Source organism: Stegodyphus dumicola, chromosome 2 (assembly GCF_044657685.1).
Source record: "Stegodyphus dumicola isolate Sdum_Otavi_A_Nest chromosome 2, ASM4465768v1".
Lineage (NCBI taxonomy): Eukaryota > Metazoa > Arthropoda > Arachnida > Araneae > Eresidae > Stegodyphus > Stegodyphus dumicola.
In genome coordinates this window covers 31,363,244-31,390,639 of record NC_140769.1, presented here as the reverse complement: position 1 = coordinate 31,390,639, position 27,396 = coordinate 31,363,244, and the positions used below count along the sequence as shown (strand labels likewise).

General features: G+C 32.3%; 1 protein-coding gene across 2 annotated transcripts in view; it reads right to left on the bottom strand.

Moving 5' to 3' along the window:
* Positions 1–27,396, bottom strand: part of LOC118190531 (poly(A) RNA polymerase GLD2-A-like) — a 103,099-nt gene that overhangs the window by 12,050 nt on the left and 63,653 nt on the right. For both annotated transcript variants that reach the window (XM_035361256.2, XM_035361255.2), the window contains 5 exons: positions 26,763–26,839; positions 25,054–25,182; positions 19,292–19,338; positions 3,986–4,119; positions 3,263–3,378 (listed from right to left, as the gene is read on the bottom strand). In XM_035361256.2, the coding sequence (XP_035217147.2) occupies positions 3,263–3,378; positions 3,986–4,119; positions 19,292–19,338; positions 25,054–25,182; positions 26,763–26,839 (503 nt within the window). The remainder of the gene's footprint in view (positions 1–3,262; positions 3,379–3,985; positions 4,120–19,291; positions 19,339–25,053; positions 25,183–26,762; positions 26,840–27,396) is intronic.

Genomic DNA, 27,396 nt, shown 5'->3' with positions numbered 1-27,396 from the left:
ATTTCATTTACATATTCAATTAAGCAATCAAAGACTTGATCCTTAGATTTGATACAATAAATTTTTGCCAACTTGCTATAATCATCAATAAAACTCACAAAGTATTTCTCACCATTACATCCAATTGTTCTGTGAGGTCCATTTACATCTGTATGTATAATCTCCAGAATATCTTCTGCTTTTCTTCTATTATTCTTGAATGGTAAATTGCGCATTTTATTTTCAATACATATGGCACACTTCATATATTCGGTTTCTATTTCTTTAGGGATTCCTTCTAATAGCTGATCTTTGCACATAATATCCAGATATTTAAAATTTACATGTCCAAATGAACGGTGCAATTTTTCTTTTAACGTTAACTTATTGTTGGTCAAATTTGCAAATATTTTACTATTTTTAACATAACTCTTTACTTTATATAATATTTCTTCTTTCTTTGCTACTGCTACTAATGAACCATTGACATCATATATTTTAGAAAACTTTTCTTTTGAAACTATTTTATGATTATCAGTAATCTTCGAATAGCTTAATAAATTTGCTTTCATTTCTTTTACATAAAATACATTCTTCAATGTTACAATAGATTCAGAGTTATATACAGGAAAAGAAACTATTATATTGCCAACCTTTGTAGCTTTCAAAATCCTTCCGTCACCGACTTTCACTTGAATAGGATCCTTCAAAGTGACTTGCTCTTTGAAATATTCATCACTGTTTATAATGTGGTCTGTGCATCCGCTATCCAGTAACCAATCGATTTCATTTTTATTCGTCACAGTATTTGCACTGGAACTTGTCATGTTACTTTTAATAACAGTGGTGTGAAAACTATTGCCTTGATGAGTGTTTATTCTCTGGTTAGAGTATGCTCCACGTTCACGATGTCCACTAAAAGCCCGACTACGTCCTCGATTGTTTGAAGAACTTCGACCGCGATAATTAGTGGAGCCATTACAACGATAGTTCCTTTGATGGACATGCCAACAATTCTTTTTAATGTGACCAGGTTTTCCACAGTTATAACAGACATTCCCTTGTGGGCCCAATTTGCTTGTTTCAATTTTGAACGCATTTGATTTTTCTGCTGGTGCACAATCTTCATAACCATTTTTCTCTTCAAGTAATTTTGATTTGATTTTGCTCTTTAGGTAATCGACTGTTCTGTCCTTCTCTGGTAATACATCTACTAAGTCACCAATGTGACTGTAATTTGAAGGTAATGCTCTTAGCATATAGTTCAATTTTTCTTGTTCCGTCACGGTGGCGCCGGCATGTTTCAGTTCGTTCACATACTTCTCAAAATCATCGAAAAATATATTTACATCATTATAATTTTTCAGTTTAACACATTCTAAGTTATTTCGACAAACAATTTGTAGAGATGTTGAAGTTTTTAAATACATTGCATCAAATTTCATAATTATATCAAATGCAGTCTCACACTCGTGAATATATTCCAATTGCTTGTTTGTTATGGCGCCATAAATGTAATTTGTAGCTTGGATATCCTTTTCTTCCCATTTTTCCACGTCATCATTTTCACTGACTTTTCGCTGAACCACATCTTTACACTTTTTAAATTGAAGAAATTTCATTATACGCACTTTCCAATTAAAATAGTCTGAACCATCAAACAGCGGTATGCCGATATCGCTGCTTCTTGTACATGCCATTTTTACGCTAGTACCGGTAACTTTTAAAACAAATTATAACTACTAAATTCTTCATTCATATTCACAAACCACACTCTGCTACCATGTTAAATAAATCAATATCATATGAAGAAGCAAGTCAAAAAATAAGAAACGTATCTTTTCACATTTTTTATTGAAACTTAACAACACGTGCACAACATTACATTGGCATCCATAGCTAGCACACAGAGAAGAGAGAACTTGGTGTTGCCAATACGGTAAATATAAATGTATCAAACTAACAAATATTTCATAAACAATCAAATTTGGTCCAAAATACACGCTAGGGCTTATTCTCAGGGGAGGGCAAAAATAAAAGTATATTTATATATTTTTATTTAATATTTATTTTACACAGAATACAGAAATTTAAATTTATTCAATTCAAGTCATGTCATCTTCTTCTGGAACATCGTCATAAATAAAATTCTGAATTATATTCTGATTTTCTTCAAATCCATTTCCTGTTGAATCATTGGTCCAAATCTCTCATGTCTTGCAAAATAGCCATCGTCGCTGCGTCGTATGTGTCTCGGGGTTACGATTGGCCCAAATTTCACCCCGAGGAGAGTCTGCCGACGCTAACGGATGACGATGCCTTTCCTGTGAACATATCTCTCTCGGGGCAAATGGTGAACTGCTTGTTCAACTGCTTGTACTGCGGTTAAGATAAATTCCAAGAATTAATTTGAAACGAACTGTAGAGGTAAACAATTAATTTCTTGGAATATTTTGTTTCAAATATTTCTCTGAAATACGAGTATTAGAAAAGCTAAACGTATTATTACTTATACTTAATAAATCAACAGAATTTTTTAACGGATTCTTTTTGTCACATTATTTTAACTAGGGCTTATTTTCGGGGGATGTCTTATTTTACAAAAAAGTTCCGAAAATCACGATAGGGCTTATTTTCGGAGGATGTCTTATTTTCAGAAAAAGACGGTATGTAAGATTAGAGGCAGCATTTGCTTTCAATTGTTAGTTTAGTGGGAGTCGATGTACCGAGATACCTGTGGGTTAGCTTCACCCCTTAGATGAGTTTTCCTTGCATTGTGTTAAATATTCTTAGCAGTTTGAAGTCCAATTACTGATTGTTCTCTGTGATACTGTGATGAGTTGTACAACTATTTTTGTGGGAAGTTCCAAAACACTGAAGTGCTTCTTTTGATAAAATAAATTTTATCAACCTATAATCGGTGCTATGTGTACTCAATCTATTATGAACCTGTACGCATGCAAAAGTATTTTTAAGCTTAAACAGATCACTGGGTACATGAGAAAAACAACAAAAGAAGGGAGGTAAAAAATTTTACATGAGTGTTTTCGAAGTTTTTAATTTTATTAACTGACTGTTATATTCTATAATTCTTAATGCACTGAAATTTTTGATGTCTGTTGTGTTTTGAGTCGTGGCTTGCAAAAAAAAAAAAAAAAAAAAAAAAAAAAAAAAAAAAAAAAAAAAAAAATCAGTTCTCAAAAACTGACAATTTTTTGGATATGGGTGCGAATAATCAGAAAGTATCAAATATTTTAATGAGCTATAAAAATTACTCCCATACCTTCTATACATAAAAGTTTCCAATGGGCTTTTTTGTTTCGTGGAGATGGATTCATCATAGCAATTTCCTTTGGTATAACAGATCCTAAGCGAACAGACATCACATTTTTGTAGTAACTGGAAGAGAAAAAAAAACCCTTGGTGATACAGCTGAAGTATGTGCTGAAGAATTCTACAAAGATATATTTCACAGAAATGTTTTTGAAAGGGAGGAAAAAATCTGAAAGGCTTCAGATTTTAACAGTTTCTCAAAAGAGCTCTTTTAAAGTTTATATTAGTAGAGATTATTAACAATGATGGCCCAAAAGAAATTATGAAACATTTCATAGGATACTACATGAATATACATTTAGATTAACATGAATGGCTGTATATCTTCTGCATATCTAAAGAGTCAAAAATATGTAATTCTCTATAAATATTTAATGTCTTCAATTAACTATATCATGAATTGAATACATTTTTATTCAAATATCAGAATGAAATGTAAAAAACTAATATTAAATACTGCATCTGTTTCTTTTAAATAGCTTAATTTGGTAATCAATAACAGACTGATTACCTCTGAAAGATAAATATCTTACATTTTACCAAATCGCAATAGATTCAAATGAAAAGCGAAAAAATGCATCTACAGTAGATGACACAAAATTAATTTCCGAGCCTAATAGCATTTTGGGGCTAAAATTTACAATAAATTAAAGCAAACCATGTAATTACATACTTGAATTCCACAGCAAAGTATTTCAAAAAACCAATAAAAAGATCTCCAAGATTTTCAACATTTTCTGACTCAAAATTTGGCAAGTCTTCAAAACGTTTCAAGGTTCTAACATCAGATTCTGCATGAAATTTATCCTGCAATCAAATATATAATTTTTTTTTCAAGTTCAGATACAAAATTTAATCAATATATAAATATCTCTTCTTTATTCAGGTATAGATTTTGGGTTCGAATCACAGTTACTGATATTATGAACATTTTCTCAATTATATAATTACAACAGTCAAAAGTCGTTAATCCGGATTCGTTGGGACTTCGGCGATTCCGGATTATCGATTTTTCCGGATTATAGATCATCAGTTTAAATCTGGTAAGATGGCATGCAGAAATTATAAAATTAAAAATATGAAACCGTAATTTATGAAATAAAGAGCAATTATGATCTAAAGGGTATCAAAATTTACCAAAAAAAAAAAAAAAAAAAAAAAAAAAAAAAAAAAAAGCTTAATATTTATTTGTTTACTTTATTAAACATTTCTTTCAATGTAAGTTGTTTAAGTTGTTTTGTATTTTATGTGATAATACATTCTCTTTAATTCTATAAACAGACATAAGTTCTTGTTCAGTTACAAAGTTCCACTGTTCAAGTCCTATAATTGCTGTGTCGAGAATACCAACTAATTTGTCAATCGAAATTTTTTTGTTTTCAATAACCTCTGTCACTTTCTTCACTATCGGAAGCGAATTATAATGACAAGGAATTTGATTTAAATCATATCAAAGACGGAGTACATCGAGATGAAATGGTTTAATCCTAGTATCCGGTGGACACAGGATTTGGCTACTTTTGGCAACTTTATGATGAGCAGTAAAAAACGGACATTGCGCTGAGTAGTTAACGGGTCATTCAAAGAAAATATATAGTTAAACATAGTATATACTATGTATATACACACATAGTATATAGTGTATTGTATATATATATATATAGACGTTCTTTAGGTCATTTTTGGTGTTGGCGATAATTTTCAAAGTCGTGCCAAGGCTGCACCGTATACTAGGATTTTACCAGATGAAATACTACATTTAGTAAGGAATTATAAGCCAAATAAAATAAAAACATCTGCTCTGAAGATAAGGATAGTGCTGACAGATCAACTTCCAATTCATTGCGTGCTGCGGCGTTAAAGATAAACAAAGTTTAGATAAACAAAGGATATGTTTTTATATATTTTTTGCAGCAATTCCACTTTTTGTTAAATGGACTTCAAAACATACTTTCGCTTTGTAGATCCTTTACATATTAGTAAATATATATCAAAAATTCTATTTGATATAATCAAAAGTTCAAGCTTACTTTTATAAAACTGCTCTAACAGTCTGCGAAAAATAATAAGCCGAATCCAATTCGAAGATTAAGGAACAACACAATCTGCAACATTAACTGAATTAAATAATTTTAGCTTAGCTTATACCGTCCATTATACATTAAATGCGCATTCGTAAACGTATTTTGCACATGCGCAGTCGTAAAGGTCTTACGCGCATGCATCATCGCGACGCATGCACAGAAAGTTTGTAGCTTTGAGGTCGGGATTTTGAGTGTCCGAATTAATGACTTTTGACTGTAATTGACATAATAATATGAAAAGTTACTTTAACTGAGTGCATTTTTAGTGACAAACTTAAGAGAGGGAATATACCCAAATAACTGAATGCAAAGCTATATATGTGCAAGATAAAAAATATGTAACTCTGAATTATACATTAAATTAGCAACAGCCTCTAACTCCTCTTTTGGTTTCCATTTCTATTCTAAAAATTGTAATAACTTTTTTGAAACTGCATCATATCTGAAAACTAATTCCACATTATGTCACCTTAACCTCCTGCACTGTATATAATTTTTAGGCAATCCGATTAAAGAAAAATTCTACTATAGCTACTGCTGCAGTCCAATTACGCTCTCTCTTTCTCTGCCTATGCTTACTAGCTAAGGGATGTCTCTAGCTCAGTTGCTTCTATTCATTTTTAAAATGTAATATGTTGAAATGACAATTGCAGGGTGCGAATTGCCCCCATTGTGCTGAGCTATTCAATAGAGTAATCAACCAGTAATAAAGATATGTTTCAATTATCAAGTGATTTTGTGATTCTTCAAAAGTTCCCAGCAACTTCTACTACATAATCGATATTTTCAGTGATTTCCGGGCCTTAATCCACTGGCAACTGCTAAATGTCTTCCCTAGTCAAGAAGTCATCTTATATCAAATTTCTGCAATGAACTAAATTATCATAACAGTTTAGTCGACACTACTGGATAAGGTGTTATTCATCTCATTGGAAAACTTACTCCCCAACTGGATTTCCATAAAATATCTACAAAATTCAAATAAATGTGCCTGCTTATCTGCAGGTTTGAAAGTTCCAACTCCAGTGAAATAAAATGTAGCATTACTCTGTCAATTCAAAGCTAATCTGCTTAGGAGATTTTGTCAGTTACATTTTCAGCATTTAGGAGGAGGGGAAGGAAGTGTGCTTTAAATCATTAAAGTAATTTAATGCTTAAGCACTGTTTGTTCAAGGTCGTCAATCTGTGTTTAATGTGCTTCAAGTATGTGATAAAGAATAACTATTTGCATTTTCACTTTTCCTAATAGCACTTCATCATTCGAAAACACAAAATGATTGTCTTTGTCTGAACTTACTCAGGTTCATTTCCCAATGAGACAAAATTATTAAATATGCTGTAGACTTTATACTTTTACATCTAAATTTTGTTTAAAATTTCTGGATTACAAAAATATGAAATTGCTGTTCAAGAAATGACAGCATAACAGTTCAATATTTTTCTTAATGGTTTTGAATGCATGAATTTTGTATTTTAAATGTTATTTTGCAATGCACTTTTAATGTTGTTATCATAGTTTACACTAAATATTTTTCTTCGTCATGAAATAGATAATTTGATCATTCATTAATGTACTAAATATGTTTTAGAGACTGAAAAAATGCTAATAATAATAATTATTTTTGAGATAGAACGTTTTAATGCAGTTAAAAAAGCAAGTTTCCTTTAAATAAGGAATATAGGCCTTTTAAAAAGTACAGTACACTCCCGATTAGCCGCGGATTTGGGTGGCGCAGCCGCTGCGGATAACAAAAATCACGGATAATCGGAAAAAAGCTAAAAATGGGTGTAGCAAAAGAGAAAACAGTTATTCCAACTTCGAAAAATCATTTTATGTACAATAAAACATATAATAAACAGCAAAAAATGTTTAACTAACACTTAATATTTTAGTATATCACTCAAAACTAACCTAAAATGAATTTTGTTACTGAAAACAGAAAAGTGCTTTGTACTTATGAGAAGCGTCAAGGATACACAGAAAAATTAATACATATGTACTGTTTTAATACTGAAATGTATTATGTAATTACAAAACATAATTGTAAAGCTACACCTTTTTGAAGAAATCAGTCATTGCTTCTTGCTTTGGAAGCATTTTCTCTTGATCCGAGATTGCATTTTTTGTAGCATAAGTTTCTTGGCCAACTCCGCATCGTTTTGTTCTTCCAAATAGCTTGCAGTCTGTCGACTTTTTGCAAAGCCACTTCATGTGTGTGTGATTATGGAAAAGCCTTGAGGGCTATCTGCCTAAGGAGGGATGCCTTCGTGGAGGACTTTCTAAGGGAAATTGGCTTGTATACACGTTACACATGGGGGAAAACCCCGAAAATTCCCATGCAGCAAGCCCATTCGCGGAATTCGAACCTCGGACCGAACTACCAGTGTTAAGGGACTTTGACGCTCGGCCGCTTTTGGGCCGCCGCTTCGTGTGTCTTCCGCATCTGCACAGTGGGCTCTTCTTTGCTTTCATTCATTCTTAGTCTCTCCTCTTGCTTTCTTCACAATTTCGTCATCTGTCAAGCGTTTGAAGCCAGGTTCATTGAACTCACACTCCAACCACTCGTTTGTTTTCAGCATCGACGTTCTCACCACCCAGAACTGTTTTCACGATATCGGCAAGAGTTGCCGTGGGCATGTCTACATCTTCATTCTCTTCTTCACAACTCAAAGGGGTTGTTGTTAGGTTGTTTTTTGCTTTAGCATTAGGCATAAGTTTTCTCCATGATTTTGTGAGGGTTGACGGTTTCACAGAGTCCCATGCAGATGCAATATCGTAGATGCAGTCCAAGATTGTGTAGTGTTTCCAAAACGCTTTCAGATCATAACCTTCTTCAATTTTGGTCATTAGCAGCTTGGTTTGGTATGTTCTCTTCATTGTTGCAATGATTCCTTGGTCCATGGGTTGGATTAGCGCAGTGTTTGGGGGAACAAACTTTGCAAAAATTTGTCTATCAGAAGACTTTAGCATGCTTGTTGCTGGGTGAGAAGGTGCGTTGTCGATCAGTAGAACAGCTTTTTCAGGCAGGTTTTTCGATTTAAGATGTTTACGCACTTGAAGAACAAAGATTTTTTCGAACCAATCTTGAAAAATGTTTCGGTTCATCCATTCTTTTTTTTTTGGTTAAAGTAATCAAAGGGCAAATTTTCTATCCTTGTGCCTTTGAAAGATCTCCTTTTTTATTTTTTTAATTTTCCAATGACAACACGTATAAGTTTATGTCCACCGGTAGCGTTACTGCAAGACATGATAGTGATCATTTCCTTGCTACTTTTATGACCCGCCGCTTTACTTTCACTTTCAAATGCTAAAGTGCGAGTGGGAAGCCATTTCCACAAAAGTCCCGATTTGTCGACATTGTAAATTTGTTCAAAAGATAGCTCTTCTTTTAAAACAAATTCTTCAAATTCATGGTGGAAATCGTCGGCTGCTTATTGGTCACCATTAAGTTTCTCCCAATGAAGTCTAATTTCTTGAATTCCTTGTCGCTGCTTAAAACGAGTCAACCAGCCAGAAGACGCATCAAAAACTCCTTTCAGGCCTAACAACTCAAAAAAGAATTTTGCCTTCGCCGCTAGGGGCATTTACAGGAGTACCCTCTTTTCGAACTTGAGCTAACCACTCTGTCAATGCTGTGTCTAGCTCATCAAAGGTAGAACCCTTCATAGTTTTTCGCGTTTTATTGCGGAAGCACTGTCCGACATTGATGCAAAGTTCACTAGTTTGTCTTTTTGCTTTAGAATGTCACGCACTGTTGTTTCCGCGATTCCATAATCCAATTCCATCTGCTGCCTTGTAGCGCCGTTTGCTACTTTGGAAGTTAATTCTAGTTTTTGCACAATCATCAACACAACTTTCTTTCATTTTCATGACATTTTAAATCAGTAACGAAAAGCACAAAACCAAAAAGCACAAGCACTGAACACAATAAAAGATAAGAAATTAACTCCGACCGGTTCGCAAACACTATCAGGCTTAAACTAACAATGGCGAAAGGGAAGAAGTGGACGTGTGAGTAAGATTAAGACGAGAGAGGGCGGTGGAGCGGGCACAAGAGCCCTGGATTTTTTTTGCCATAAATAAGCACAATGTTAGCAAATTTAACTTTTCGCTCAGTTTTGTGAACATTTTTATTTTCTTTGTTTTACGCTTGTAAAAAAAAAAAAAAAAAAAAAAAAAAAAAAAAAAAAAATGTGCGGCAGGTGCGGATAATCGGGAGTCTACTGTAATTGCCAGGAGCAACCCATTAACTACTGGTGAAAATTCATACAGTTAGTCACAAAAGTCTGTGTACAGACTAAATTTTAAATTAAAAAAACACTTAAAGCATAGAAAAACATATTTTAATCATTGCATTTTTTTTCTTCTATTAGCTAAAATTGTAAGCTTAAATAAAAAGTAAATAATATCAGTGTAATACTTTTTACATTTTTTCAAAAATATATTTTGTCAAAAAAGCCCAGAAATTCCCTCCAATTAGTCTGCGTACACTTTAAAAAAAAAAAAAAGCAAAATATAAGTTTTTTACATTACTTCAATACTTTGTAGGATATCCTTTATTCTTCAAAACAGCTTGCAGACATCCCGGGCATTGATTGAACTAGTTTTTCAGTGTCATCCGACGTAAATTTCGCTTATTCTTCCTGCAATTTACTAATTAGCTTATTTCGCGATGTAATATTGTGTTTTCAAATTCGTTTCTCCAATTTTGCGCCACAAATGTTCAATTGGATTGAGGTCTGGTGACTGTGGAGGAGTAGGCAACTGTCTTGGAGTGTGATAGAGGAGATATTCCTTGACAATTTTAGCTGTATGTTTAGGGTCGTTGTCTTGTTGGAAAATAAAGGTATTAGAAAGCTTTAAATTTCGAGCACTGTCTCGTAGATTTTTCTTCAGAATATCCAGATAAACATACTTATCCATGACTTTATCAATAATGTAAAAATTTCCAACTCCTTTTGACGACATACACCCCCATACCATCACACCACCAACTCCATGTTTGACCAGTTGGATTTAAATTTCTCAGATTCAGTTCTGTTCCTGGTTTTCTCCATACAATAGGGTGACCATTAACTTTAAATATTATAAATTTACTTTCATCTGACCAAATTATATTGTTCCAGAAGTCCTGCGAAGAGTTTAAATATGTTTTGCCAAAAGCAATTCTTTTCTTTCTATTTGTCTCGGAAATGTATGGCATAGACCTAGGTTTGCGTCCATGATAATCGGACTTTCGCAGCACTTTTCGTACAGTTTCAGGAGAAATTTCCTTGTTGCTAGTTAAAAAAAAATGTCTTTTGCAATGCTTGCAGCAGAAAGTTTAGGATTTTGTTTAATTCGTAAAAGAATTTTTCTTTCTTCTCTCTGCGTTAGCTTCTTCGGTCTCCCACATCTTGGTTTTACAGCAAGACTACCAGTGTCAAGATAGTTTTGAATAACTCTTTGCACACTAGAAAATGGTTTTCCAATATAACGAAGAGTTTTATCTTCATCTCTCAATTTAATAATTAGTTGTCTCGTAACTAAAGGAATTTCTTTATTGGTTGTCATTTTCGTCAAAGAAAATAGAAATAGCAACTTCCAATCAACGTGAAATTTGCTTCGGAGGTCAATGACCTTGAAAGTGTAACCTTCTTTGCATTCTCAAATTTGAAGTTTAAAAGTTAGATAAGAAATCACCTGCCTCCTTTGCGTTGTACGCAAACTTTATTGGCTTTGATTTCTGGCCACTTATCTTTTAAAAATTAGTGTGCATAAATTATTAAATATGAAAATATTACAGTTAAATAATTTCAAAGTCCCTTATTGAAACTAAATATTTAAAAAATAAAACTTTAAGAAACTAAACTTCTTGCACCTAAAATTTGGGTTTGATATTACTTTTCTTGATGTACGCAGACTTTATTTACTAACTGTACATCAGTTAGTTAATGTGGATTTCCTGAAATGATGTTAAATGGTATGAGAATCAGTTCTAAAATTTTTGATTGTGTACAACTATTAATGCATGTATTCATAACATTTACATTTATAATATTGTGCGGAAAATTTCAAAAGGCCTTTTCTAAATAATTATGAAGATTCTAAATTTAACTATGACAATTATCCTTTCAAATTTGATTTTTTCTCTCAATCTGGTTTCCTTTTTAATTAAAAGTTTTTCTTAAAATTATTATTGTAGGTAAAATTATGTTTACTAATTTTCTATGATATAACTTGATTATAAAAGTTAATTACTCTTAATTTACACTTTGATATATTTGTTTTTTATTATAAGTACTATAAAGTTATACTTTTTATTATAAAGAATTTTATGGCCATAAAAGTAAATAAAAACTTTGACTTTTTTCCACATATAATGCTGAAGGCCAGTTACCTTATATAAGAAACAGAAGATTTTATATCAGTTGTATTTATACATCTCACCACCATTAGCAAGTTGTTATGCTAATTTACTTGTAGAGGACCTGCCCCTTTTCATCAAAGTTTTTTGTTATATTTTATTTTCTTTGTTTTTGTATATCTATTATTACATTGCTCTACAATAAAAGCATGTGATTTTATTTTAGAATTTATAAATAAGTAGTAATTTTATTAGAATTCCATGAATATATAATTGAAATACTTTCATTTTATATTCAACATAACACATTTTTGTGAGAGACTTTCAAAATACTATTAAAATTTATTATGTGATATTCAAGTTATATTTCCTCAAGAACTTTAAAATTAGACTCTAATTTACAAAATGATACTTTGTTCCAGTATTTCTTAATTACATCCAGAAGCCATTTATTTGTTTTTCCTTCAAAATTTTTCTTCCTTTGTTAACACACTAATGCTTTCTTCTCAAAAGGCTTTTCTCTTTGAAGGGGGGATATATAAGATAAAAAATATGTAACATTGAATTATACTTCAAATTAGTAATAGCCCCTTAATTCCTCTTTTGGTTTGCATACTTCTCCCTCCATCTTCTAAAATTAGTAATAACTTTTTCGAAACTGTGTCATAGTCGAAAACTAATTCTGCATTATGTCATCTTAGCTTTCTGCATTACGTATAGTTTTCAGCCATTTAGATTAAAGAAAAATTTTACTATAAATACTGCTTCAATTCAACTACACTCTGTCTGCCTATGCTTGCTAGCTAATGGATGCTTGGCTACTTCTATTCATTACTAAAAATGTAAATTGTGGGGTGTGGATTGCCCCTATTGTGCCATGACATTTAATAGAATCATCAACCAGTAATAAAAATATTGTTACATTTTTCTCTTCCTGACACCAGTTGTTACGTTATTTTCTTCCTTCACATTCATAGATTTTCAGTGAATAACGACGACACTTGATAAAGTATCAAAACGCACTTTATTTAATCAGGGCAGCTCCAATAACACTTTTCACAGTCGTTGAAGATATTACTATAAACATGCTGGAACAATCAGCGACACAGCTTTCACACTGTCGGGCAATAACGGTGGAGACAGCTTCCTGCAAAGCACCCGACTCTGCTTTCCGGAGTACAGCTCCCGACTCTGCTTGGCCGTTCTCGGAACTCCACATACTCTCCAGACTCTCCACGCTACAACTCGCAATGCACTTCGACAACACACAAGTACAGCTCCCGACTCTTCGTTTTAGTCGTTCCTGGAGCTAAACACGCTCTCTTGATGATGCACTAACCGTGATACACTAACAGACTCCTTCGGTGCACTCGACGACCCACTCAGCACTGACTGCCTGGCTGTCAACTCGATCGACTCCGCAGGTATTGACTTGTTAGATGAAACACCAACTCGATACTAACTCGCACTCTAGACGAGGCACACACACACACTAACTGACTGCAGACCAGCAGGGTTTATATAGCTTTCAGCTTGTGTTCGAGAACATTCTGGGCTAAACCGGTAAGAATTCGTTCCAGAAGGTTCTCCAACCATCCATGGTATATCGCCAATTGCCCGTTTTGTCGCAAAACGGGCAATTTCTCACCAAATATGGCAACCCTGCCTTCCCTTGCCATTTTATGGCGACCCTAAAACTGCTTTGTGGGGAAGCCATCTTACCGCGCCTGTACATTTCGTAGCACTGCCCCCTCCCAAAGACTGCACGTCCCAGGCAGTACAACCCTTGGTCAGAAGCATAATTCGATACAAAAAAATGTAATAAAACAAATAACATAACTAAAGAAACAAATATTTACACTATGTACAAGTTATATACATAAATTAAGCACATAACAATTTTAAATTATACAAATCAAAGTTAAGAACGAATTTCATTCTCAGTCTTTTAATTAAGTTATACCCAGGTCAAATACTTTTCCACTGCAGTTCTCGGACACATTTATGTTTTGCATATCACAATCTGAAGATCCAGTTCTTTCAGCTTTTTCATCCACAGGAAGATCTGAAACAGTTTGTTCCCACTTTTTAGTTCATTCGCAGCATGCTTACAGTTCATCTCGGTATTTTCAGCAGCTGGTACATGCTGATTTACCTCTATTTCCTGAAAACCATTTCCGATGTTTACATTAGAGCCATGAACAGAATCCAATTCTTCCCAAACACAAGTATCCTTGCTTAAAATCAAATTCGTGTCTGTACAACTTGTATTAGGAGACACATACTCAGTTTGTGAAATGGGAGAATCTTTTTGCAATACTGGTGCACCCTGCGTAAGCTCTACCTCAGCTTCTTCCCTCTCTGCATCACATGCATTTTCAGATAGTTCAATTCTTGCTAACTGTGACTTCTTAATTTCACTATCACTTTCGACGAATTTAACACTCGCATTTTCACTTTCTCCCACTTCCCCTTCAGGCACTAGAGAATCAAAAGCTTCTTTCGCGTCTTTTATTTCTTAATGTTTTCGTTCTTTTTCTTTAATCCCGTTTGATGTTTCATCCTTCATTTCTTGATCTATCTCAGACAGTTTATTTAGCTACTTCCTTCATTTTTTCATCCTTTGATTCTTCAGATGCTACTTCTCTCATTTCCACATTTTCTTTTATGGCTCCAGTTTCTTCCGGAAGCTCGACTTTCACCTGTTGGAGTTGCTCTTGCACCTTTTCTTGGCCAGCATTTATTTCTTCTCGCCAGGCTTTCTTATCTTCCAGTCCCGCTTTCATCTCTTTCAGTCCAGCTTTGATCTCAGCTGTCATCTCTTTATAACCAGCTTTTATCTCATCATATCCGGCTTTTATCTCAGCCAGTCCGGTTTTCATTTCAGCCCTCATCATAACGTATCCGGCTTTTATCTCAGCTAAAATGTCCATCAAAGTCTTCATTTTCTCTGCCATGGCTTTCCTCTGCAGGCGGGTCACTGGCATTCACTCGCAAATCCCACTTCTGACACCAGTTGTTCGTTTTTCTTTCTTTCTGTGACACCAGCTGTTACATTATTTTCTTCCTTCACGTTCGTATGGGGTTCGTAGATTTGGAATGAATAACAACGACACTTGATAAAGTATCGAAACACACTTTATTTAGCCAATATTAGTCAGGACAGCTCCAATAACACTTTTTACAGTCGTCGAAGATCTACTATAAACACGCTGGAACAATCAACAACACAGCCTTCACACTGTCAGGCAATAACGGTGGAGACAGCTTCCTGTAAAGCACCCAACTCTGCTTTCCGGAGTACAGCTCCCAACCCTGATTGGTCGTTTTCGGAACTCCACATACTCTCCACGGTACTACTCCTGATGCACTCGACGACATATGAGTACAGCTCCCTACTCTTCGGTTCAGTCGTTCCCAGAGCTCAACACACTCTCTCGACGATGCATTAACCGCGATACACTAACAGACTCCTTTGATGCACTCGACGACCCACTCGGCACTCGTTGCCCGGCTGTCAACTCGATCGACTCCGCAGGGATCGACTTGCTAGACGAGACATCAACTGGATGCTAACTAACTCGCACTCTAGATGAGGCAGACCAGCAGGGTTTATATACTTTCAGCTTGTGTTCGAGAACATTCTGGGCTAAACCGGTAAGAATTCATTCTAGAAGGTTCTTCAACCATCCATGGTATATCGCCAATTTTGTCGCCAAATGGGCAATTTCTTGCCAAATATGGCAACTCTAAAACTGTTTAGCAGGGAAGCCATCTTACCACGCCTGTACATTTCGTAGCAATATGTTTAGATTATCAAGTGATTTTGTGATTCTTCAAAAGTTCCCGGCATCTCCTGCTATGTAATTGATATTTTCAGTGATCTTCTAACCTCAATCTACTCATGATTGCAAAATAATTACATTCTTCCCAGCCAAGCACTCATCAAATATTAAGTTTCTGCAAAGAACTAAATTATCATCATCATTCTCACACACACGAACACACATATATATATAGCCTTGCATCAAAAAAGGAATTAAGAAATCTTAAAAGTATAAATATTATCTGAATCAAAAGAATCCCTGTGCTTTAGCAGCTAAATTATAGTAAAATTATAAATTTCAATATTTTGCAAAAATGAAAAAGAAAAAGTTGAGAATTCAGAATGTAAGCAAATTGAAGAAGTCAAAGTTAAATGGTCAATCATTAGAACACTCAGATTGAAATACTTTTGCTCTGATCAGGGGATGGACAAAAATAATTCAATTTACCATTCTAATAAAAATGATAGGTTAGACCAACATTCCTGACATCAAACAGTTTTTAAACTATCAAAACAAGTTGTAAATGGCTGCACAAAATGATCTCCTACATTGATCTGAATCACTGATAATTACTGAAATAAAGTAAAATAAAGGTTTTATTTTATTTTATTTTTGGCCTTGTCTTCACTTTTGCTTAAATTCTAAACTTGTTCTTACAGGTCCTTTACATTTTCTTTTGCATCATTGTAATACTTTAGAAGGGTATAGTTTTAGTATTTAACATAATTTAATTATAATATACCATATACTCACAAATATCATGCACCACCGAATAAGATGCACACTTGATTTTTTCGATGCACCAAAAAAGAAAAAATATCCGCAAATATGGCGCGCATATTTTCATCAAGCCCACTGAAAGCATAATTTACAGAAAAATATTTTTTTCTGAATTACAAGCATAAAGAAACAAAGAAATACCATACCGATCGACGGTTATCATTAAAGAAATCTGAGCTATCACCAGCAACTTCTGCTTAAGTACGTAGCAACACACGCCCAGTAACATTTTAATGGGAATGAATGGATCAGTTAGCAGAATTTAATTCTACGACAGGGAAAAAAAAAAAAAAAAATTGCTAATCTAATATGTTATATGAAATTTTATTCGTTAAAATACAGCTTTAGTTGGCAACAATCACTGCACTAAATATGAATTAAAAAAAGGTCCCGAGTGATCCTTTAAAATCTACAGGTAATCTAACAACTTAACACATCTTGGTACTTCTTCCCAATTTTTTAGTCTTGGAAATGGTTTGTGTACCAGACTTCCTTCTTCCTTATCAATTGAGCTCCAGTACTACTGCCAGTGTTATGACTAACAGGCCAAGTTCGGCTAAAACCATTCAGAGAATAACAGTTTGATGAAAGTACCTTTATATCCTCCATAAATTCCTGGCCAGGATTTATTATTTGAGAGGGTAGAGTAGCATCATATAAAGTAGTATTTTATGGGGATACCATAACTTCAAGGAAAAAGAAATTATGACGACCAACTTGCGTTTACCTACACATGTAAGATAAAAAATATGACAATAAACTTCTAATTTTAATTGGCAGTAGACCTCTTATATTCTTCATTTTAATTTGGACGTTTCCTTTTCAAACATAAAAATAATCAGTATTTATAACATATCAATCTAAAGGGCATCATTTTAAAATTAATCTGCATCATTCTTTTTTGCATTGTTATAACCAATCAGATTAAAGATTTCAGTTAAAACTGAAATCTTTCTGACCCTGTATCTCATGCTTCTTTTGCATGCATAGTCATTTTTCTGCATCATCCACTGTCTAAAGATCAGCTAAAGTTAAATATATGTGGGCTGCATATTGTGCTCATAATGATATATAAATTAGATTATGTGTCTAAAAATTGCTTGATACAGTAATCGAATTATATGAATGTATGACTGTCTGTTATCCTTCCATCTACGCAGTAAAACCTCTCCAAGTTACATCTACGCAATAAACCATCTCTAATGCATTACAGATCTTTTCCAGTCTATTACAATGAGTGAATCTAGGTCATGAATAAAATTATAATATTATATTATTCTAAATTTGGATATCTATAAATAAAATTAGAAAAAATAAATTTTATTCCCTGCATGCCTAATGAAACATTTCTCATGTTCTGCCCAATATCTAAGAATGAAAAAATGTGCTCTATCATCTTTTGTGATTTAACAAGTGCGTTAAAGATGCACTTAACCACCAGGATTCAAAGCTTACTTGGAATCTTTTTAATAATTCTCAAAGTGTTTAAGCATTACAGATATTAATTTGTATTTACAAAAAGTGTTTTCAAATCTTGTACATGAGATATTTTTGTATACTTAGTTTTGATATGAAAAAGTAATTGAGATTATTAATAATGAATGCTATTTATTCTCTATGTAGCTGCCTAACAAAAGTAAACAAAATTCATATATATGTTCAGTAAAATGAAATTCAGTAAAATATGTGCAATGGTTTTTAAATTTTTATATGCAGTGTTTCTGTTTTAAAACTACAATTCTGATTGTGCCATTTAATTTATTCACTGATTAACACAAAAAAGTTTTGATGATCATTGAATAAAAAATATGAATGATATAAATTACTTCAAAATTTAGACATGGAATGCTGTTTTTCTTATTGTATTGAACTGTTTTATGAAGATATCAGATTAAGATTTTATGGTAGTAGTTCTTTGAATTTTAATAATTTGATTTAATAAAGTTAGAAAAGAATTTTAAGATTTTATTCAGGGAAGATTATTAAATTTTAGAGTATATGCATAATAAAATATGTTTATAAATAATGATCAAAATATCGGGATTAGAAATTACTCCATTATATATTTTTTAAAATTATATGCATACACATATACATACACTCACACACATATATATATGTATGAAATAACAGACATTTTATGTAAATTATTAACACAGAAGAATGACAAGACTTTTTTCTTTCAATAAATATACTATCATGGATTTGGACACTATCATCTTTATTCAATCATAACCCACATACTGAAGCAGCAATGTAAGTGCAGAGATCAGTGCACCTGATGTTAAAAAAAATTAAGCGAATATTGATATTATATAGAAAATAAAGAAATTAGTTAATTTCTCAACAGAGATATCAGTAAAATCAGTTAGTTCATTTCTAAACAGAGGTAGTATTATTTTATTACTATTGGTTTAATTAAAATTTTCATTTTATTGTAAATGGATAAAAAATTTTACTTTTACTTTTGCCATTGCATAATATATATATATATATATATATATATCATTAGTATTATAAAAGAACCATATAATAAGGATTAATTTTAAAATGCTGCACTTTAGAAAGATTTAATATTGATATATCAAATTAAAAACGGAGACTTGAGGGACTTTTATAAATTAAAAGTTTGAATTTTATTTTATATGCTCCTAATCTTACATACATGCAAAGATAGAAAGAGATAATGTAACAGATGCAGCAATAAACACATATGAAACTTTTTTCAACACATTCTAAATTAAATTTCAATACAATTTTCATCAAAGATTTTAATAATTATGCACTATGACAATTTTCTTCTGAAAGAGAGAAAATCTTATGTCACATTCCTTATTTTATAGTTTAAGTTTTAATTAATGTTATTTACATAATATTTCTGACTTCTGACAAAAACATCAACTTGTCATTAAAAAGTTTCTAGTATAAAATAATTTCTTACTGGTTGTAATCGTTGAAGACAAGGTAAAACAGGAGGATAACATCCATCTGCAAATAATTATATTAAAAAATTAAAAGTTTAAGAAATAAAAAAAGATATAAATTTATTAAGCTATATTCTTCATTCATTGACTATGTTTGTACAGTTAAAATAATCAGAATATATAGAGGTGGGCAAAATTAAATATATACAAACTGATTTTCATCACCAAATAACTGGCCAATATTTTCACTGTCAATTTCATTATAACCCTAGCTAGACAACATGTGTTCAATCTTGCAGAACTAAGAGTTACAGCTTATACATGAAATTATTAGCATTTTGCATTTTTTCTCTAAATCCAGTATAGACCACTTATTTTTTATCATATTTGTATCCTATGTTATAAGTAATGCATATTTACATTTAATTTTTTGTACAGTAATCTCTTGATTTATGTAACATGCAACTTACTTAAATTTTCAGTCATATAAGCGTGCAAAAAGCTTAGGATTCAAACTGAAGTTTATCAGTTACAAATAGGGACTTATAACAATTCCTTTTCTTTCAGACCCCTACTTCTTGCATTCAAACAACATTCCTGCAGTTAGTTTAGTCAAATGTTTAATATTTATGTGGCTAGTTTAATTAATGGTAACCTCATTCATCACCAGTAATGTTCATTATTTACCTTTAAAATGAATTCAAAACATGAAACCAAATGATGTTCATTTATAATATAATAGTGTGTAAAGAATATATACATATATTACACACATGCACGCATACACACACACACACATATACTATATTACTATACATATAATTATTATTTCATAAGAAATTGCATATAAGCAATTTACAAATTCAACTTATATAAAATTTGAATTGCAGAGGGTATTTACACATTTTTAGAACAACTTCACGGCCATTTAATCAATGTTTAAAATGTAAAGAATATTTCTTTTAATGCTTGATATGATAGCCTTTCTTCTGGAGTATAAGTCTGCATCGTGGTTTCCATGATAGAAGGGCTTTTCATAAAACTTCCAGGGATATTGATTTCCATTCCTGTTCCACTACTATCAAGAGTTCATCAATTGTGGTGGGTTTATGCTTAGAAACAGCTCTTTTCAAGAGACCAAAAGCCCAATAGTCCACATGTGAAATGTTAGGAGACTTTGCAGGAATATGTTCAAAAGGTACATACACAATACCTATATCAGTCTTCAATTTTTTATTAAGGAATGCAGTAGTACTTTTCGAAGTATGACTTGTTGCTTTGTCTTGATGAAGTTTCACCCTTTGAAATTCGCTGGAATAAAGAAATGAAATTTCTTCCACAAATATCAGACATAAAACTTTCTCTTGATAGTACATTCAGTTGACTTTTAACATTTTGTTCCACTCTTCTCATTTTTAATTTTCCATTGTAAGAGAACTCTGCAACAATCATAAATTGAATTATACCCCTTATTAAAACTTTCTTTATATTGACAGAACCAGGTTTGCACATTTGTTTGTTTGATTTCAATAATAAACAGATCATTTTTTGTTGCAGTCATTTAGGTAAACTCATGCTTCATCAAAGGTGACAATTATTTCCATTTAACTATTGGTAAATGATGTTCATATATGGTTCTACAAATCTGCACTGAGCCACATGCCTTGGTAAAAGCTGGTGAGCATTATATTTTTTAGCTTTGTTAAGGTGTAAATCTTGGTTTATTATTTTATTTATTGTTGCTAGAGATGTAATTTAGGAATCTGCAATTGATTTCGGCACTAGCGGCTTTTCTCTTGTTAGAAATGATTAACAACAGGAAAAGAACTACATACCTTTTTCAGGTATTCACTTGGAGTCTTCTTTCCAATTAGAAGTAATGATTGCAGTTTTTCCCTTTCCGATTAATAATGTTGCTAATTTTGCATTTCGAAATTTTAATACCTTACATTTTACAACATTCTTGAATTATGAAATGTTTCTCTTCAGAACACGTAAAAATATATCTTTCAATCACTAGTTTGTTTACATGTGACATTTTGAAAGCAGAATAAATTTAAAAGTCACTAAATACATTGCTCATTTTAAGTAATAAATTATTGCCAGAAGTTTTTACTCCAAAACATATGCTTTCCTTTAATTCTTCATTGAAATCATTCTAAATGTGAGTAAATACCCTCTGTACTTACATACTGCTTACATAACTGAGGGATTTACCGTATAATTACAAGCTCCTGAGATTAACCAAATAATGTAAGTGAATTGATTGGGCATTTCAAAGATGAATTCATATCGTTAAACATGCAAGAAAATTCTAAATCTCATCGAACAAAATTGAGAAACATCAAGAAACATGACATTTTATAGAACTGCATTATCAATACACACAGAAATTGTAATATGGGTTGGAAACTATTTCAAGTGGAAAGTATAAAATATCTGATAGCATACAAGAAGCTTACACTGATTAAGTTCTGGGAAGAATTACTGTTACAATAATGCTAAATACAAGGTGAGACCAAAAAGTCAGATCTTTTCCAAAATGAGAACAGCCCAACGACCTGACAAATGCGCATTACGATCTTCGGTATGCAATGAAGTTCACGGCCATTTTTAAATTTTCTTGTTTCGTGTTTGTTCGTACAGTCACTTAAACATGAAAGGTGTTAGTGCATTGTATAATGGAGCAGAAAACGAATCTGAAATTCTGTTTTAAAATGGGTAAAACTGCTACGGAAACCTTCGAAACGCTTCAAAGTGTGTATGGCGAAGAAACTTCATCTCGCAAGGTAGTATTTCAGTGGTTCAAACATTTCTGTAAAGGTCATGAAAGCGTGGAGGATGAGCATCGCAGTGGAAGACTGTTGACGAGCAGAACGACAACAAATGTTGAAAGAGTTACAAAGTTATTGCTGCAAGATTGCCATTTGTCTGTCTGATTAATGGCAAACGAATTGAATCTTCCTTGTGAAACCGTCCAAACAACACTGATGCAGGATTTGAGTAAATGGAAACTGGTGCGACATTTGTCCCTCATGATTTAAGCGATGAACAAAAACAGCAGCGAATGGACTTCTATGGTGACTTCCTCAATGCAGCAGATAAAGATGAATGTTTTTACAGTCAATCACCACAGAAGATGAAACGTGGTGTTTTGCGTATGATCCACAGACAAAACGCCAAAGCATGGAGTGGCACAGTCCCTCATTGCCAAAATCGAGAAAGCTTCCTTTAGAAAAATCAAAGGTTAAGACAATGTTGATTACCTTTTTTTGACGCACAGAGAATTATCCATAAAGAATACGTATCGGAAGGTCAAATGGTTAATGGTGAATTTTAATGCCATGTTATATGAAGCACCTCCTGGCTCACATTCGTCGTGTTCGCCCCCATCTTGCTGCATCAGACAAGTGGTTTCTGTTGCATGATAATGCCTGCCCTCATACTGCAATGTGTGTTAGACGGTTCCTCGCACAGCAAAAGGTTACAGAGTTATTTCACCCTTCTTATCCCCCTAATCTTGCAGCATCAGACTTTTTCCTCTTTTCATGACTGAAATTGGCACTAAAGGGACACCGATTTTCAAGCATCTCAGACATTCAAGCTGCTGTTACTAAGGAACTTGACACAATCTCAAAGGAGGACTTTTTCAAAAGTTTCTAGAACTCGTATGAACGTTGTCAGAAGTGTATTGTAGACAGTGGGAACTACTCTGAAGGACAGTGAGGTATTTATATGTAAATATATAATACAGTTATTATTATGACATCAGTCACCTTACTTTTCAGTTTCACCTTGTAGTTAAAACTGTAACAGATTGGAGTATATATCTAAGATAAATCAGTGTCTTTGAGAGTGATGGAAAAAAAAAAAAAAAAAAAAAAACTTTTATTATACACTGTTGAGACCAAAGAGAAAACAGCACCACCATTGCCAAAGGAAGACAAAAAGCAGCATTTGGGGCGGGGGGGGGGGGTGAATGGGCGAGCGCTTTATTTAATAGCCATTCGCCTTGTGTCACCATTTTATTATGGAAGCAATTCATTACCTCCTGTGAAGGAACAGACAGGTACTACCATGCTTTTCCGATATTCATACTCGGGCCCATCGCTACAGCAGTCAGGGTCATTAAACATTATACCAGCTGGGCAACAAAAAGCAGCAGTAAATATTTAAGTATTCAAAACTCTTCAGAAATGTTCATATTTTTCAGATTAACATGCTGATACACAATGTCTTGTTTTATGAATTAAAATATCCATATATTAACTAAAAGAGAATATAATGCAGAATTCATTGTACGAGGAAAAAATAATTCTGCTGCACTTTTCTTTATGTGAACAATAAAGCATCTATAAAAGCAGGCAGAGTTTTTATCTGGTCTACCATTCTAAATTACAAAGCAAGCAACTAAGACGGATTAATTCATTATAAAACTTATGTTATAAAATCAAAACAATAAAAGTCAATAAAAGCAAAATAATACAAGGTAGAAAAATTAACAAATTCTATCAATAAAGCAAGGAGGAAGACTAGGCTGTACTAAATTGAATTACTGCAGAAAATAAAGCAGAGTCTTACATACTCTTTTAATGCTGATTTCTAAAAAGAAAAACAAGTAAGCTAACTGAAATCTTACACAAATAATAAATTTGTTAGCAGTAAATCTCTGAATAGCACTTTGAATAACCAAAGTGAAAAACTAAATTTTCCAAAATGAACTTTATTAAATCCTTGTTTTGGTAAGCATAAAAAAAAATGCATTTTGATCCTATTTAACAAAAAAGACAATGTTATTTTTTAACATATCATATAATGTTCACAAACTATTTACACACTATAACTACAGACTATCCAGAAATCTTGAGAAATGACAAATTCCGGATACGTGAAAATTCCAAATAGTCAATCATATAAAAAACAGAATTCATGTTAAAAAAGACAAATCAATGGGAAAATTTTGCTCTAAAATTATAAAAAGAATCACTTTATTAAAAGGCAACCTATTTTGTAAGCCTTAAACATGACAGTACAACATCTGATCTGATTATGAAATGCAGCCGAAGATGAAAGTTGGCAGAGATGTCACCTTTCATTCTGGTAGAAGTACAAAAGATCTTTCTTTAGTTACTCATATATAAAGAAACACATATTGTGGATATAACATATAAAAATGTATATCACTCATAATTTTTTATGTTACATTGCCATTGTTTATCCATTTTCAAAGTCCTGTATCGTGGTTTTTGTTGATGCTGATCCTGGAAGTTGAAAATGAAGTTATAAATATTAATAATTTTTTCAAAATGCAAGGAAAAACTAGAACTTATAACCTTCTTTATGAAAATTAAACTTGCTTATCAACAATTAGGCAAATTGACATTAAAACAAAATGAACTTATTATGATTGTGTTGTGGCATCCTGTATATCCATTACTGGTGCTAAATCTTATTCTTTGGTGATAATGCATAGCATTTATTAAGTGCATAGTATTAATTAAGCAAATAGTATTGTGAGGTCCATAAAGACATTAGAAATTTTTCCCCCAGAAATTTACCAAAATTTTTTGGGGAAAAATTTTCTAAAATTCTAAAAATGTTCTGGCTGCTTCAGCCTTCTGGTTAGTTTAAATGACAAATAGTAGGGCTTTTACTACACTTCAACTGAATATTTATATTTTATGTAAATGTTCTCAAAAATTTGTCTAATCTATAGTGCAGTTTATACACTAATCAACATAACAATATCAGTTAAGCATTGATATAAACACATACATACACTGCAGGTAATGGATAATCATTAAGACTAAAGAATAACTAGACAATGTATTGTGTTTGGCATCATTTATTCCATGATATCGAGCCCACTTCTTAACAAGCAGCACCAATGGAGCTAACCTTTTATCCACTGAAAAATAAAAAAAGGAATGAAAGAATCTTTAATTTACTATTAGATATTTTAAATCAAGCAAAAGCAAATTTACATAATTAATTCAGACTCTGCAGATTAATCTACAAAAGAGTTAACCCTTAGACTGCTCAATTTGTGGACCGAAATCGCTTCAAAAATTGTGTAATTTTTTTGTTGAAAAATTTAAATCTATATATATTGTAGAATTGAAAAATGCATTTTTTCTTTCTAGAAAATATTTTTTATACAGATTTGTATCATGAGAAATTAAGTTGCCAGAAATACCAATTTTTAAATGTTATCACCAAAAAAATTTTTTTAAAATAAATTTCAGTCGAATTACAGTTAATTTCTATTTATTCCATAATATAAAAGGTAAAATTATAAAATTTAAGAAAATATAAAGCACTGAGGGAAAAATACATTAAAAATGCAGTTTAGTATGATAGAGTTCAAAACGGGGTTCATGGCAAAGTCCAACTTCACAGTTTTTGCACGAGATTTAATAAATCTAATTAATAATCAATTTAATTATTAATCTAATCAAAAATCTAATTAATAATTCAATAATTTAATTAAATAATTAAGATAATCGCTGAATGTTTTCGAGCGGCCATTTCTGTAAGAAAAAAGCGGCAAAATGTCGTGTTTGAGCGGTAATACCACGTGCCTTCAAATGCCCCAATTTAGCGGGCAACTAACGATATTTGTTGTCTAAAACGTAAACTAAACGTCTAATACTGTATATAATTTATTTCAGTGGTCAAATGGGAAAAAAAAACAGGATGCGCTCATCAATAAAGGAAGAAAAACACATACCCACAGAAATCGCGGGATGAGCAGATTTTGCTACATTTGAGTTGCCCGTGGAAATCGCGGGATAAGCAGCCAGAGGGTTAATTTTGACATTTGCATAGCAGAGATAGAAGTGACTGCTATGGCTTTATATTATGCTGCATTGTCAAGATTCAAATTCATTAATTTCACTTTAAAAACAATGATTTCTATACACTTTAGAGCCTGAAGGTCATCTAGTGCATCCTGAAATAAAGATGCTAGAAAAACTAGTATATCAGTTATATTAATTGAAAAAAATTAATGAAGCAGTACTGATTTTATAACAGAATGGGTAAATAGTTTCCTTTAAACAAAAGTGTTAATTAATAGTATTTTTGTAGGAAGAAAATTCCTCTATACGAAAATCCAATTCAAACATAAGCTCTACATTAATTCATAATCAGTAAGAAGAGTAAAAACTTGCATTTACTGGAAATGTTTGTTTTATGTGAATTATAATTATGTGAATTCTAATCTAGCTCTCAATGTTCTAAATTAATATAGACTGCAAAATTTAGTATTTTATTAAAAAAATAATTAACAAAAAATTGAAAACATTCAATAATATTAATTAAATTAAAAATAAATATTATTACTGCAAAAATAACATTTTTATTCTAGAATATAAACAATTTTCAGAATAATTAAATATTACTAAAGGAAATTTCAATAGACAAATTTCATCAAATTATATAAAATTATTACATAACCATACAATAAAACGATTAGTAAATATATACTTCGAGCATAACTTGCAAGCAACTGTGTATTTCTTATTCCAACAGCATTATTTACATTTAAATCCACTTCAATTCCACTAAAACAGAAAATAATAATTTAAGGCAAAATTAAGAAATTGTCATAGTTGCAGCAGTCTTGATGAGAAATGTGACTTGGCATGTTCTTGCCTTACCAAGATAAAGATGTTTTCTGACACACACAAGCAATTAATTCACTTTAGCATCGGAAGTACACAATTTCTATTATATGCATGTAATAATTTAAATATGTTGAAGTATGTGAAGTTTCTTTAATTTGAACAACCAGTCAGCTTATATGCCTGGAAGCCTTACTGTCACTTCTCTCTTTCTGTTTAACCACCAGCATGCAAATGAGTTTGCATGTATTTATAGTGAGGTTTTCAGAATGCTAACCCTTACCAGATGGGCATCCAATACATGCATTCCTTATGATCAACTCTCTGAGCCAGGCATAGCTAGAGAATAAGCTTAGGACACAAGTGATGCATATGTACACTGTGAGAGAAAAAAAAAAAAGTCGGTTCTATATCTCCCATTCTACTGGGCCAATTGACGAAATTCAACTTGCATTTTTCATGTCTCGAAAGCACAACTTAGGATATGTATCAGATTT